Source organism: Podarcis pityusensis (genome assembly GCF_964106645.2).
Source record: "Podarcis pityusensis genome assembly, chromosome: 4".
NCBI classification, from domain to species: Eukaryota; Metazoa; Chordata; class Lepidosauria; order Squamata; family Lacertidae; genus Podarcis; species Podarcis pityusensis.
The window spans coordinates 23,403,550-23,419,661 of record NC_138027.1 but is presented as its reverse complement, the minus strand read 5'-3'; the positions used below and the strand labels follow the sequence as shown (position 1 = coordinate 23,419,661).

The 16,112-nt window shown below is 40.4% G+C and overlaps 2 protein-coding genes and 1 long non-coding RNA gene across 10 annotated transcripts in view; 2 read left to right on the top strand and 1 right to left on the bottom strand.

Annotated features, from left to right (window-relative positions):
* Nucleotides 1–7,797, top strand: part of PSPC1 (paraspeckle component 1) — a 57,897-nt gene extending 50,100 nt beyond the window's left edge. The window contains exons 7-8 of one of the 2 annotated variants that reach the window (XM_081002129.1): nt 6,966–7,065; nt 7,760–7,797. In XM_081002129.1, coding sequence (XP_080858255.1) covers nt 6,966–6,995 — 30 coding nt within the window. In that variant the 3' untranslated portion in view covers nt 6,996–7,065; nt 7,760–7,797. Of the gene's footprint in view, nt 1–2,703; nt 2,815–6,965; nt 7,066–7,759 lie in introns of those variants that run through there. The other variant, XM_081002130.1, reaches the window with a different exon arrangement.
* MPHOSPH8 (M-phase phosphoprotein 8) overlaps nt 1–16,112 on the bottom strand; it is a gene marked incomplete at its 3' end in the record, with an annotated part of 56,045 nt that overhangs the window by 26,666 nt on the left and 13,267 nt on the right. Inside the window, exons 11-15 of one of the 7 annotated variants that reach the window (XM_081001852.1) lie at nt 15,868–16,022; nt 14,805–14,932; nt 12,241–12,297; nt 11,272–11,355; nt 7,408–7,658 (exon numbers count right to left, since the gene is read on the bottom strand). In XM_081001852.1, the coding sequence (XP_080857978.1) occupies nt 7,536–7,658; nt 11,272–11,355; nt 12,241–12,297; nt 14,805–14,932; nt 15,868–16,022 (547 nt within the window). Of the gene's footprint in view, nt 1–7,407; nt 7,659–9,143; nt 10,663–11,223; nt 11,356–12,240; nt 12,298–14,804; nt 14,933–15,825; nt 16,023–16,112 lie in introns of those variants that run through there. The other 6 variants (XM_081001855.1, XM_081001856.1, XM_081001853.1 and 3 more) reach the window with 6 other exon arrangements.
* On the top strand, nt 7,793–11,162 carry LOC308475412. The gene is made up of 2 exons (XR_013985164.1): nt 7,793–7,846; nt 8,839–11,162. It is a non-coding gene; the product is annotated as an uncharacterized lncRNA (long non-coding RNA).

The window sequence follows — 16,112 nt, the reverse complement described above, 5'->3', positions numbered from 1 at the left end:
CACAGTCAAAGAGAAATAAATGCCTGACACTGTTGCCATTGCCCAGTTGCTTGAAACCTATGCTCTCTGTGTCACTTGTGGTGGCGGTTACCCATGAGGTAAATTTGAAAAAGTATGTGGTTTTACCTACACACCTACAGTGAATGCTGTTATCTGTTACTGTTTGTCAGGTTAAACCAGTGTACAGTCCGTGGATGCACATCTAGGATAACTTTTATTTTGGGTTTGTTTTTTAAACTTATGTGTCTCCCCCCCCCCCCAAATAACTAAGACAGGCGACGTACATTTCTTCTCAGAAGTGGATTTTCCCCCTTTCTCTGTGGACGATAGTGGACATGCTCTGATTGTAAAGCAATTCCTACTCCTGGCCATTGAATCCACAGCAGTGGAACGTCCTTTTCCGATCAACTATTGTGTTAGGTAATTTTTTTGCAATTTTTATAATATTGAAGTGGGTGGGTTCTAAAATTAAAGAACATTTAATTGAGTATTTTGAGACAAATATAAAGGAGTCATTTTTTCTAAAACGTTAATAGCACTGAAACTAAAACAAGGGATGGGAGAAAATGTGAAAATCAAGAAACCCTTTTTATATAGTATTGAAGGTATGGTGACTTTCTTCACTGAAATCTTGTGAATTAAAGATAGGGGCCTGGTACTGAAAGAGCTTTGCATAAAGAAACTCCTCTTTTAAAGTCTGGTGTATCACCACTTCCGTGTATACTTCTGTCTCGCTGTAATTTATTAGGGAAAAAAGACAGTAGAAGGGGGATTACAGCCTAAATCGAGGATTTTGTTGTATTAGGACATAGCTAAGTCCAAAGCATTAAATATGTAAATCACAAGAAGCTTGGATTTTAACTTCTTAAATGTCTTAGAAGGTAATCTGTTGATAAGTATATGAATATACATTCATACTGAAAGTTCAAACTGTGAGGCCGGCAGAAATTACCAGAAAGATAGAGGCTTAAACCTTCCCTTCCTTGATGGTATATCAAATATATTTGCACACTGGACAAATCAGAATTGTAACTTAGTTAGCTGTTTACTGAGTACAGAAGCATTCAAAATTTGTTTCAGAAAACCTTTTAAAGAACAATGGAGACAGAATGTTTAGAAGATCAATAATATGCCAATATTGTGTTTAAAAATGGGAGCTTCCCCAAGTTTTTGGGGCCAGCAGGCATAAGAAACAGATGGTAGGTAGCATGTGATACCCATTTCACATAAGAAAAACTGGTGATGCTCAAAGCACAACCTGAAACAAAGCAAACCACCTACACACCCGAAAAAGCAAGCAACATCACCTGGGGAAAAACAGGCTACACCTAACCTAATCAAAACTTTATTTTTTTATTTTTTTTTAAATGGTGGGGACAGAGTTCCTAAGGGCACCATAGTGTCCACAGACACTATAATATACCTTTAACACAGAAATTTGTCTTCTCACTACTTGTCGCTTTAGGAGGGGCTATAAATATCAGGGGTTGCCAATATCAGGGGTTGCCACAAGCACACATCCCTGCCCACCCCCTGGCCTGCCTTGGTGCCTACAAGGTGCTTTACTCTCCCTCCCCTCTGGTTTGAAAGAAGCGCTCTATTGTAACCAGTGTGTTACGTTTTGCTGTGTATGGTGCCCATGACAATTTCCTCTAGTTTTCGAATGAGCCCTCAAGCCCTTCCAAAGTTGGCAACTCCTGATCAATGTACTTCTGCAATCTGTTCTGGCTTAGTAATGCAGTGTGTATCTGTAATTGCATGGAGCACAATTCTCACATTCACTGGGGCAGATATGTGTAACAAAACAATTGATACATTTCCATGCAATTACTAAGTACCTTTGGGTGGGGAGCCGGCAAAGAACTGGCAGGTTGGTAGGGAAGATACTGCATAATGAAGACAATTGCACAGAAAAGGGAAGGTTGTCTGATAGTGCATCCCTTAAAACTGGCATTGTGTGTTTGGGGTAACTTAGTTTTTTGAAAGAGATTTAGCCACCTTTCAGCCATACGTGGCTTTCAAAGAATAAAACAACACCAAATGTAATGAAAAATAGCATTAAATTTTCTCAGATACACATTTTGGCAATTTACAGCTGCTGTTTCACATTGTTGTGCATTTAATGTGTGGTAGGGTTACTTCAGCGTGATTTTTCATTCCATCTGGGGACAACCTGTCTACCTGTTGTTCATTATCATTCCCCATATCCAAAGTGAGATGACCTGTCTGCAAGGGCAGGCCATTGTGCCTTGTTCACTATTCAGAGCAAACGCTTGCTTATTGTGCAGGCTGCTCTGTTCCTACGTATATATGATCAGTGGCAAAAATACCAGCGGGAAAGTGGTGGATGGGATGGTGTACTTCTAGTTTTCTGAGTTGAGATCAAGCAAACTATATTCTGCACCATTCATTATACATCTAAATCTAAACAGCTAGCTTAAGACTCTTCAATGGGTGTTATAAAAATGTGACTGGAATGTGAGTTGTACCTCTTTTGGATTTTAGTGCGAGGATTAGTTTTAAAACTATTACCTAATTGTAAAATTGAAGTAGCTATTAGGATTGGGGTTGAGAGGAGCTGGAAAAAATGAGAAGCAGCAATGCTTTTACAAACCTATCCAATTCCCATTCTTGATTAAAAGCAGCAACCCTGCTTTAGTTTAAAAGGGAATACCGTCAACAGACTATATATCTCTCTTTCAGCAAAACTTTTGACTTACTCACACATGACATCTTCCTAAATAAACTTGAGAAATACGGATTGGAAAGGACATAATGGGGCTACAAAGTTGCTTGAAATACTGCACATAAAAGGTAATCATTTTAATGGATTGATAAAGAGAATGTAAGTTGATACTGAACAGCTTCAATTCCAGGAGTCGATCTTGATTTTGGCATCATTGCTATACCTAAGGAAGGAATAAACATCTTGCTAACTTTTGGGGGATAAAGTGAACATGACAATTTAGTTCTGATTGGGGAAATTATACTGATCAATATTACTGAGCCGTACTGAGTTCACAACACTTCTAAAGTTTCTCAACAATTTTATCAAAACCTTGTTCGGTCAGTATTATCCACATATTGCAGATGGGCTGTTGAGGTTTTAAGAGGATATCTGGTGTAAGGCAACCCAATATCATTGCCATCGTTTATGATACTTTTACTTCTGCGATCGGGAGCAAAACATTCTTCTAGTGGCTCAAAAGATCAAACAATGTACATATCTAAAAACTACATCTTACGATAATGAGATTAAAGAACATAACAAAATTTAAATAACCATACAAAGGAGAATATTGACAAGCTGGAACGTGTGCAGAGGAGGGCAACCAAGATGATCCAAGGGTCTGGAATCAAAGTTTTATGAGGAACAGTGGAGGGAGTTGGGTGTGTTTAGCCTGGAAAAGAGGAGAGGAGATTCAATAGCCACCTTCAAATTGGCTCAGTTGGGGTCATGGGTTCGAGCCCCACATTGGGCAAAAGATTCCTGCACTGCAGGTGGTTGGATTAGCTCTCACATGGTCCTTTCCAACTCTGCAATTCTATGATTTTAAATATGTAAAGGTCACATGGAGAATGGAACAAGTTTGTTTTCACCTGCATTGGACTGTAGGCCCTGAACCAATGGCTTCCAAGTTAAGAGAAAAGAGATTCCAACAGTACTTTCTAACAGTAAGGTCTGTTTGACAGTGGAAATGGACTTCCTCAGGAGGTTGTGGACTCTCCTTCCTTGGAGGTTTTTAAGCAGAATCATAGATTCTTTAGTTGAGATTCCTGCATTGCAGGGTTGGAGTAGATGACCCCTGAGGTCCCTGCCACCTGTGGAAATCTGTGGTTCTATAAAGTTAATAGGCTAATCAAAATATCTCAAATAAATGTACTGTACTTTTCCGTGTGTAAGTCTAGGTTCTTTTCTTTAAAACTTATGCTAAAAGGTGGGGGTCGTCTTATACATGGATAGTGCATAGTGCAAATTTTGTTAAATTTGAGTCCCCTCAAAAAGGGGGCATCTTATACACGAAAAATACGGTACACCAAAATTAAACAGTCCATTCATAAGTTATGATAGGATTTAGCAGTGTAAATACGAGACAAACTGTTTCCCTCAGCAACAGCCTCCTAAAGTAGACCTCACCGATTGTCTTAGTGCACATGGAGTAGCAGGAGCAGTCTTTGGGTTGGAGTCAGTCAGGGCCCTGCCATCTCAAGTCAAGTGGAAATGTGCCAGCCAGCAGAGACTGGGTCTTGGAGGACTCACAGCTAGGTGGTACCTTCAGTGAATTTGTGGCTGATGCAAGATGTGTACTGGGGCTTGCTCTAGCCTCTTACTCTGCACCAGAGATCATGGTAGGCAGTGATAATTTTTTAAATGGTAAGTTCCAAATATTGTAAGAAAAACAAACAAACACTAGTATGTAACATTGCAATTTGTTACTTTTCCCTAAATTACAAATGTGTCAATGTAGCATCATGGTACCAATATGAACAGCCAAATATCACTTAGATTTCAGCAAGACAAGCATGTTATCCAAGAGTTGAGAAATAAGGCTTCTCTACAATGGCTGGCAAGGATTTAGGGTACAACTGCTGCAAATTAAAGGCTGTAAACAGTAAAATCGCGAGCCAAGAAAAAGTTTGTTGTTTAGTCGTGTCCAACTCTTCATGACCCCATGGACCAGAGCACGCCAGGCATTCCTGTCTTCCACTGCCTCCCGCAGTTTGGTCAGACTCATGCTGGTAGCTTCGAGAAAAAGTTTAGATAGTCTCAAATGTTTGAAAAGATGGGAAGTGTTCTGACTACAAGATGGAGGAAGCCTGTTGATTGCAAAATCTCCTTTCTAAGTTTAGCAAGGGAAGACTGCATAGGCATCTGTTGCCAGCAAGTCAAAGTACAGAATCCTGCACTGGGCAGCTCCTTACCCTAAATGTCAGGAGTCTCAATCCTATATGCAACTGAAGCACATCCAGGACTTCTGCAAGTGGGGTAGAAACTTGCACCTTCCTTTTCTTTCAGCTTGCATGCGCCTAAAAGCTCCAAGTCACCTGAATAGCATTATGCAGGCTCCTCCATGCCACAAACACACTGAAAAATAAGCTGCGCAATACTGTAGGTGATGGAGTTTGGTCGCAGCACCAGATCAAGAAGGATAATTTGTCCTTTTGCTAGGCTGTCTGGGTGTATGTGGCTAAGCTGCAATGCTTTGGAATATGAGATTGAAACCCTGGATTAACTGGTGTTTGGAAGCCTGTTAATGTGGTCAGGAGCTGCCTTAGGGTTGGCGTGTTGGTCAGTTTGACCAGTCAAGCCCTGCCAGTTAGCTGCCTATTTGATCAAATATTGTCAAATGTTACATGGAGTCAAGAATGCTTCTATTTAGGTGGAAGCTTTTCTTTTATTATGCTGCCATTGATTAGCAATGACAGGCATTGGGGGTGCTTACCATTGCTGCTTGGGACTTTGACGCTGATGGAGGTACAGAGCCAACTGAAAGTGATACAGAGTAAAGCATTGACATGTTTTCTACTTTCCACAACAGTTTAAAAACTGGCTTGTGTTTTGCTCTTAGTTCACTTTGTTTTGAATTGATTTTTTTAAAATCTTGTGATTATAGGCCGACACTAGTGTTCCCAGGATAAAAGCCAGAGCAGAACTGTCCAGTGAACTGACCACATTTGTAAGAATTCTTAAATAATGTTGTTAAATATTATAATAATTCATTAAGATTTCTTCTAAAAGGTTTTTCTAAATTTTTTTGAAAAAAGGTGTCTGTATAATCTCTTAAAATTAATACTTAACATGTGTGATTGTTATTTGACAATATTTGACCAAAGTCTAACACCATTCTGAGAAACTAAAATGAGCAAGCACTTTCTCAACAGTTAGATTTTATAGCGTTCTGGATATGACACCACATTTCATGATATGTAGCTGAGTGAGTGAAGAAGTGTCAATTGTAGAAATAATCACCTTGGAGACACGATGAAAGAAATGTGCTCTTTGATCTGGGGCTGGGTGTACTTGGCTACTTAAAAAGACCACCGCAAAATGTTACCTGTGTTTTGCAAAGCTGGATTCAATGGCTTTATATATGTTTAAGTACACATAGAAATGTGTTTAAATTTGCATGCTGCATCTAATTCTGCTTCTACTAGACCCTGGGTATGGGCAGTGTCTCACCTCCTGGTGCCTGAAACCCTATTCAGGATCTGAACCTTCTGTCACCACCCTGTCCTCTTAGATTTCACCATCCATTTCCAACACGGATTGGCCTTCTGCAGACATAGGCTACAAGTAGAGGATCAGTTAACTAAATTAGTGGATTCTGCAATGGATGAAATGGTTTGGCTTCTTCCATTTGAGCATATTTAGTTAAAATAATGGATGGTTATGAATTGGCTTTAGCTCTGCCCTCTTTGTGGCAACCACATTCCCAGAAACATTAATATTTTTGCCTTACTACTTGTCTTTACAAAGTCACACCCATTGTTGAATGTTCCTCAGCAGGAAATGTGAGGTACATCAGTCTTTTCATATGTGTTTCTAGAGAGAAGAGCATGGCCAGCCGCTTGCGGAAGAAAAGCCCTAGTTACTAGGGGTGCATTAGCCTGATAAACTGTCATGGAAGGATGTTCTGAAAAATGTAGAGGGAATTTCTCTGCCTCTCACTGCCCTCTCTGGCTGGGAGGGAGTGAAGAATTACCTATACCCCCTATCGCATGTTCTAAGTTCCTGAGCAACCTTAATGGAACAAACGTTGATATAAAACGGGTCTCCAATCTGATGCATTGATATAACTAAAGGAGGGAGGTCTCATCGCATCATCTTTATTAAATGGGGTACCGTGTAGTACCATGTGAACTGTCCCTTTTGATGAATGTCCCTGATGCAGGGAAACAGTCTGACATGCCAAATTAAGAGTAGATGATCATTTAATAAGCTTTAATTGTTTTTCTTCTTCTAGGAAATGGTTATGATGCTGAAGTGCAGTTGAAGATGTACTTCAGGAGTGCTTTGTCCAAGGAATATAGCAGAGGAAGTTGAATCCTTTCTTCAAGTTTCAGGTATCTTTCTTCCACCATTCCCCAGTCGTCTTTTGGTTTCCAGATTCATGATGGCTTATTTCTGATTGTTTTACATTTTTGTAAAGAAGGGGAGAGGAAAATTTCAAAGGGTTTTCAAGACACATGTCTGAAGATATCTTTCTGTTTTTGATCTCTAATGGGTAGAGGGATTTTTGCCTACTGGATTATGCTGTGATGAGCTGTGGGCCTGTAGAAACTGCGCTGAGAGGGGCAGATGCACATTGATCTCAATATGGACCTATGAACTTTGGGTGTTCTATGTCTTCTTTCAAAGGATGGTGTGGCTGCTTGAAGAAACATGAATGTCCCTTGATGCTGCTGTTTGGCAAACTTCAAGTTTATTACCGTGAATTTATCAAATGTAAAACAGATCTGCTGTCATGTAATTTGCAGTTCTGGGTTGTATCCAGTGGTGGTTTTGCCTTAGTTAGAACAGAAAGCACTTCTGCTTATGCAAATTGGGGTACCCAGTTTTGTTGTTTTGCCTGTAATTTTCCTTCCCAAAGGCTGATCCATAGCAGAATGAAATAATGGAACACAACCAAAATTCTGTAGCTAGACTCTTGCGGTTGCTGCAAAGGAAAAACCACAATTGAAGTCAACCCACTGTTTCTAGGCTCTGTATTCCAATCGGTATGAAGTGCTATTGATTTGTGTTTTTCTTGTTTCCTAGTGAATGTACGCAAGGTATATTTTGGGACAGTTAAACTACTGTACCAGAGGTAGTCGGGAATACAAAAGAAGGAATTATTTGAGGAGGGTAAGTAGCTTAAAGCTGCCGGAGATAAAACAAGAATGACATTTAAATTTAGAGTGTGGATATTCTTTCTGGTGTGCTTGGACAGTCAATGGGTGCTTGTGATACAGAACCTGCCAGTCATCTCTCTTCTTTATAGAATAACAAGTGCTGTGTGGATTCCATGTAACTCATGATTTAATAGTGCAAGCATGAGTGCTATGTGATGAAAAATAATAATAAATAATAATAATAATAATAATGCATTCTGAGCAGTTTCCAACATAATAAAAGCACAGAAAATATCAAACATTAAAAACTTCCCATTACAGGACTGCCTTCAGAAAGTTTTGTAGATGTTATCTGTTTGACATCTGATGGGAGGGCGTTCCCTTGGGTGGGCGCCACTGCCAAGAAGGTCCTCTGTCTGGTTCTGTAGCATCCCTTCTCGCAGTGAGGGAACCGCCAGAAGGCCTCCTGAGCTGGATCTCAGTGTCTGGGCTGGATGATGGAGGTGGAGATGCTCCTTCAGCTATACAGGGCTGTTTAGGTCTTTAAAGGTCAGCACCAACACTTTGAATTGTTCTCAGAAATCCTGGGAGCCAATGTAGGTCTTTTAGGACTGGTGTTATGTGGTCCTGGCAGCTGCTCCCAGTCACCAGTCTGGCAGCTGCATTATGTATTCACTTGAGTTATGAACAAATACATGGTGTGTAGCGTTTAAAATCTGTTTTGTATTTTAAATCTTGTGTTTTAAAGCAGTGGTTCACAATTAGTTAAGTACTGTAGACTCCCTGTTTTTTAAAGCCATGGACCCCTTACTTTCATTATAAAATTAATGGCAACCATTGGGCTAAAAGTTCTGTGAGGATTGCCAAAGGAGGGAGTCAGGCTGTGCCCTGGCCAGCTAGAGGTATCATAGAGGTATCAAAATTCATTGCACCAAAAGTTTTGCAAATACCTATCTTGCTAGAGATGATTGTGCAAACGTTTGGGGTTGTTTTTGTTCTTAACAGGCTGGATAAAGCTGAAAAATGTCGTTCAACTTTCAACGTGAAGAATGCTTCATGGAAATTTGAGTGGAAACTATTTGACTCCATGTACCATATTGATCTGCTCATTTACCTAAAAAAAATCCAGTATCCAGAACATTACGGAATGTTCTCATTAACTGCTTTCAAACAAAACTGGCCTGTTTTACCTCATTTCCCCATACTCACTGCTGTTTTTCTCTATTCTGGTAAGTTATTTGGGGACAATATATCCTTTCAGTCTATATGAATGGAAGAAATGAATCAAAAAAAGTACTACTACAGAAAAGTACTACTGCTTTGTTTATAGCAATCAACATCCAGCTGGGATGAATATACCTACTGCATATACTTACTTTCCCCACCCGTTTCATAAATACCTCTGGGGCAGTTCAGTAGAGCTTGTTCGAGGGAATCAGAAGCGTTCAAAGTTCAGGTATGGTTCCAGCAGTTTTGATTTGAGGCTACACTTTCTGCTTTGTGCAGAAAGTTCATCCACACTGAACTGCATTCGCATCACATGGATTCGTATCACAATGCCAAATGCAACACAGATCATGCCCTGGTGGTAGTCAAGATCGTTCTCCAACCAAAAAGGACCCAAAGTAGAAAGTGCAGCACTTTACAATTATTATAACATGTAGAAAAATCAATCAAGTGGCCCACCAGGAGCTTCAGCGATTTTCAAATGATAGGGGGAAGTTAGGTAACCACCAATGTGAGACACACACATAAGTACTATCAAAGGTGTTAACAACTGAAATTTCCTTTGGACAAAGTATTTATAGATGGTTATGTTTTGAGCAAGTATGGGAAAACCCAAGTTTTATGTTCCACAACATATACCAGATTGAAGCTGCCTTTTGGGACTTACATATTTCACACAAATTTCATTTCTCATTTAAAAATTGCACTACTTCCTATAATTTTTCTACATTTTCACTGACACATTGATTGATATACAATAGGAAGAGTTTCAATATGAAGTTCTATCTTTTAACAATGTTCCATCTTACAAATAAGTTTTATAATTCATACAGCTTACATTTCATTAGTACAGAAATGCTGCTAGCCAATAAAATTGTGTCCATTTATTAGGACACTAGATGAATCCTTTAGGGAGTGAGGAGATAGAATAAGTCTATAAATATTGTCTGCCTTAAAAAAAAAAACAATTTGAAAGTATCTGTTAAAAGTTTAGTTATGGAAAGAAGTACAATTACAGGTTTTTTATTCAGGCTTAACAACCACCACCGCCATTGATAAGCCACAATATCTTAGTTACCACCAGTTTTTTATTAAGGCAAAAGCCTATCTATATTCCTGTATTTAAACTGCAATAGCAAATATAGCTCTGCCTGCTTTAAAAAAGCGTTAATTTAAATACAAACACTGAAGTAGGACAAAATTTAGCATCTACAATCAAGAACCAGACTTTTAAAAAGGTCATCATTTTAAGGGTTTTGCACCACTTCACACTGTGCAAATGCTGAAATACGCTGTCTGACTTTGAAACGTAGAATTACAATCATTGGCACAAATACCTATATACAAACAAAATAAAACCATCTTGTCCACTTAAACAGCACATGGCTGCTAACCTGCTCAAGAATTCACATGTAAAATGGAGACCGGGTAAAAAAGAAACGGATTGAACAGTGTCCTGACTGCACCAGGAGTTCCCAAACTGCTTGATCAGTCAAAAAGGAAGAAGTAAACAAATACTTCCAAGAAAATAACTGCATCAACAGCATGAAGTTCATTAGCTTATGGCAGCTGCACTCTGTATGCACCTATCAGCAGCTTCACCTGTAAGGAAAAAAATGCCATTGACTATCCATCCAATTAAATGCTGAAAAGGCATGGATGACATACTCACAAGTACATGTATGTTCTCAAAGCCCTGCTAGCTTCACTCTCAACAGTGATTAAAGTATGGGTTTAGTTATTTTGCACAATGAACACATCTTACACAGGTATATTAAAACATTCTGATGGATGAAGCAACTCCTAGTCTGAGGACCCTATGAAAACTACTTCATCAAGCAGTAGCTCTTGCATTTTGTAACCACAATACACTTGGGGGACCATGTCAGGGTCAAAAAGCGGGGGGGGGGGGGGGGGGAGGTTATTTTAAAATACAGACTAGTTTGACAATTTAGTAAAGGAAAATATTATTATGTATTTTTATTATGCCTTTTGTCTGCTTGTTTTTTATTTTTGTGAACCGTCCAGTGATCTTTGGATGCAGGGCAGGATACACATTTAATAAATAAACATATCTACATTGTTTCCAACCACTTCACAAACTGAGTAGATTCACTGAACTCGTTGGTGATGACTAACTTAAGCCGATTTATTTCCTTAGCTCTACTGAACGTGAGTTGGTGTACATGCACCTGGACTTGCATTTCTCACCTTGGCAGTAGGAGCTTCCACCAATCGTATGAAGAGTTTGTTAAGGCCTGGAATAGGACTGAAGGAGTAAATGAAGTGACTGTCCTAAAAAAAAGAAAAGAAAAGAAAAGAGCAAATTATTCTTTGACCACATGTCACAATATTATGCTCCTGGTTAGCTAGAACAAGCTGCAAGAGAACCATCAACTTTTCACCTGCAACCCCTTTTTGAACTACGTGTGTGTGACTAAGCTGAGCAAAGACCCAATGGTAGCCATAAGTTTAATGGGAAACAAAGAAGAACGCTGCTGCTGCAGCTGCAGCAACAGCAACATCATATTCTTGGATGTTTCCCTCCCTGCTTGTTCCCCCAAGCAGCCTCGCATTGAATTTTATAACAAACTCTAATGCCAAGTCTGGGAGCTCTGGCACGAAGGAGAGCATAAGGAAGTTTTCAGAGACAGATGGCAGGGGTGGCAGCGTGAGAGACATCTGAAGATGGGTTCGGGTCTCACCATGTTCTTACAGACTTAGGCTTTAACAAGCTACAATGATAGACCCATTGCTAGCTCTTAGTCATAACAGCTATATAAAAGCTCAGGGGTAGTATGCTACCCCCTGCGGGCAGCTGGGAAGCAACAGGAAGAGGAACAGGAAGAGGGCATCTTGCCACAGTGGGAATAGAATGCTAGATGAGATGAAGCTTTGGTCTGGTTCAACAGAGCTACTGCGTTCTTAACTGGTTTTGATCCCTGGAATTCTTAATGTGGGTGGAGATGAGCTTAAAAGCTTCCTTTCGTAAGTCCCTGTGAAGAGAGGTGGAGCTCGTCTATAGCCCTGCCAATTCTGTTGGGCAGACACTGGCAGGGGACTTAGCGAAGGGTTGTCTTTGTAGCTGCTCACATTAAAGGAGCCCAGAACAGGGAGGGCGTGAGGCTGGGCAGAATTGGCACCAACGCCAGAGTAATATTAATTAGCCTAGCCACTCACCTGGAACATCCGCGAAGAGAAATGCTCATTCCACGAAGGATGAAAAGCTCTGTGGGGCTGGGAGGGAGGGTGAGAGGATGAGAAGGAGGCAACGGGTAACTTGGCTACTCTAGGTATTGAACTATAGGGCAGAAGGGAGCAAGACCTCCACATCCTGCTCATTATTATTATTTTACTACTACTATTATTACAGTACTTGTAGCCCACCTTTCCTCCAAGGAGCGTAAGATGGTACAAATGGTTCTCCACCTCCATTTTATCCACACATCAATGCTGTGAGGTAGCTTATGCCGAGATGCTGTGCCTGACTCAAGGCAAGCTTCACAGCTGAGTGGGGCTCTGAATCACGGTCTCATTAGTGCAATAGGTAGGTAAAGGTAAAGGGACCTCTGACCATTAGGTCCAGTCGTGGCCGACTCGGGTTGCGGCGCTCATCTCGCTTTACTGGCTGAGGGATCATGTACAGCTTCTGGGTCATGTGGCCATCATGACTAAGCCGCTTCTGGCGAACCAGAGCAGCGCATGGAAACGCCGTTTACCTTCCCGCTGGAGCGGTAACTATTTATCTACTTGCACTTTGACGTGCTTTCAAACTGCTAGGTTGGCAGGAGCAGGGACCGAGCAACGGGAGCTCACCCCGTCGCGGGGATTCGAACCGCCAACCTTCTGATCGGCAAGTCCTAGGCTCTGTGGTTTAACCCACAGTGCCACCCGCGTCCCATTAGTGCAATACTAACCACTAAACCACACTGGCATGCAACAGGGTCCTAGGAAGAGAGCTGATTTTTATCTTCCTGCAACATGTCCTTTGCATAGCAGTTGCAGATGTCTGCTGCCCACCTCACCATCTGATATTCGAAGTAAATACAGCTTTAAAAACCCCCACCGTGGACTCTGCTTAGCTCCACAGATTTTTCCCTACTTCAAAATACACTTATTGGGGTAAGCAACAGGGTCAACTAAGAGCTGTGCCCCAAGTGCCTAGGATGAAGTAGAAAGAAAATCTGAACCCCATTTAATTTGCTTGTGCCTTCAAAACCAGAAAAAAAAAACTAAATGGGGAACTCTGTTGTTAACAAAACTCTTAAGAAGTACGGAAATGTTCCAGAGCTTGCTATTTCCCTCCCATTTGATAAGCTAGCATTAGGGAAATGTTTACTTGATGCTATATACGAAAGTTAAGCTCCCTTTTTACATAAAATCATAGGTAATCCTACTAGTCCCTTGGGGAAAAAATCCAATGTGTATAGTAAGCCAACTTTTATTAGGGCCAACTAATATGTTACCAAGTAGAAGAAGAGTTTGGATTTGATATCCCGCTTTATCACTACCCAAAGCAGTCTCAAAGCGGCTAACATTCTCCTTTCCCTTCCTCTCCCACAACAAACACTCTGTGAGGTGAGTGAGGCTGAGAGACTTCAGAGAAGTGTGACTAGCCCAAGGTCACCCAACAGCTGCATGTGGAGGCGCAGAGATGCGAACCTGGTTCACCAGATTACGAGTCCGCTGCTCTTAACCACTACATCACACTGGTAGTAAGCAAGATTTAAAGTTCTCCAGAACAATTTGTCTATATGCAAATCAAAATTTTGGGGAGGTGGACAAAAAGCTGGGAATTATGTTGAAACACAAAAATCTTACTATTTGAAGTTATCTTAATACAGGAAATGTTAGGCAACTTCTATTAATAGCTGCTAGGTGCAAAAAGATTTCAGGATACACCAAGAACTGGTATAAAAACAACAAAGGCTATTTCCCTATTAAGCAAAGGCTGTCAGGAAGTTCCTTGTGCAAAGGCGCTTGGGGTGCCCTTTATGCAGCAGGGCCAAAGCTGGCACACTTCCTCTCATATTTTCCTCAGGAGAGGCCTGCAGGGCTTGCACTGGGGTGGGGGTGGGAGGCTATACTGCCCAGAAAAGCCAGCCAAAAACTGCAGGCAACATTGGTAGGAATCCAGAACCAAGACGTTACAAGTAAGAGGGCCAACATTATCTATACCCTCAACTGATACCTCTCAGGTTTGAAAATTTTCCAAGGCATTTTGCTGAGCTAAAAGTGCTTATTAAAACAGTAAGCAATACTAAAACAGCATTTAAGGTGCACTGCCACATTCTGTTTGACATCACAAAGTACGAAACTGGAGAACAAGCTTATATCCAAGGTCTAAAGATTTACCTGAACAGTAACATTGATAAGGAATGATGGGGCTTTCAGAATTTTCTGATACCCTCAAAAGCTATCATGCCAGCCATCAGGCTTTAGTTTAAAACTCTTTAATTAATTTAATGGATTTAATTCATTTTACTCTTACTGTATTGAGTCACCTGTACACTTGTTAGAAACAACTGTTTCTACAAATGGTTGGTATATATAGATACATTTTTATAAGCAAATATGTCTGGTATAAATAATAGAATCACAGAGTTGGAAGTGATCCCGAGGGTTACCTAGTCCAACCTTCTGCAATGCAGGAATCTCAACTAAAGCATCCATGACACATGGCTACCCAACTTTATATTTCTGAATAATTGTTATATGGTCAGTGAAGAACATGAAACATTTACCAAAAAGACAGGGAACTGGAATTTATCATTCAGAACCACAGCTTGTACACCGCATGGTCCACAGAGCCGAGCAGCAACAAGTTTACCGCAGAAGTTTGCATGGAAAATAAATAAAAGAATGCCAGAACCTGTGGAAAAGAAACAATCATGCATTAAAAGAATACAATACAAATGATGAATTGCCACTTACATGAGGAAATGCTTAAAATCTGTCTCGACAAGCAAATGTTTGAAAAGCCTGAGATTTTTACTTAACTGTGGGTAACATACTTAAATACCAACAGTCTGATCAAAACTGATCAGATGACTCAAAGAATCTGTAATACCTAATAAAAGTTTGGAGAAAGACAGATTCAACAAATTCTCATGGAAGAGGATAAACTGGCGACACAGCCTGGATTACATTGTTCTTATACTAAGCCCTTAATTTACGCAGGGGTTCCATGGATCACGTAGTCAAAACATTTAGTGCAACGGTGGGTGGGATTGCCAAAGTCTTTTTTCCTGGACACCTACCCCCTTTTAATTCCCCTCCCAAGTGTGTAAATCTTAATGTGCACATACTAAATGTGCATAAATTGTGGGCTTAATCTATTGAATAGCAGGGCAAATTCCCTCCATCCGCCCTTGTAAAACAACTATCCCTGTTACAAATCAGAAAGAGGCACTCTGGACAGCAAATCCCGAACTGTTTCAAATTAATTTTGAGATGCTAAGTATCTATTTCCATTGCCAATCCTGAAAAGCACATGACTGCCAGACAAGGAACAAACAAAATAAAGCAGCCGCATTTCATTTTGGCGACTCTAGTTCTTATTCCCTACCATTTGGTTCCAATAATTTTACCATAATATTTGGATATGCTTTTTTCTCTCTCAGACCATAATCTCTCTACTGCCAGAAGAATCAGGTAAGCTCAGTGTTTCAGCTATCCAGAGATTAAAGCATAAATGTTGCTATTAAGCACAACTTAGTCTGTTTCTGATCTGCCCAGAGGGTGGGTGGACTCTCGCTCACTCACACACAGTTCAATGTTCGAAGAAAGAATGCCTTCTCATACAACCTTCAGGCACATTCTGCGGGGGTTTATAGGTGAACTCTGAAGAATAATCTGGTCCCTCACAAAGCCGATGACATGCAATATCAAGCACAGGTTCCATCAAAATAAGACGGGCTTCAAAGTATTCCTTGATTGTGTCTTCTGCCACTCGCGAGAGTCTAAACAAGGAAAGACAAAGTCAAGCTGTCGACATTATAATGTATGTAAATAAATTATAGTTACTCTTTTTTCAGTATCATATCTGTTAT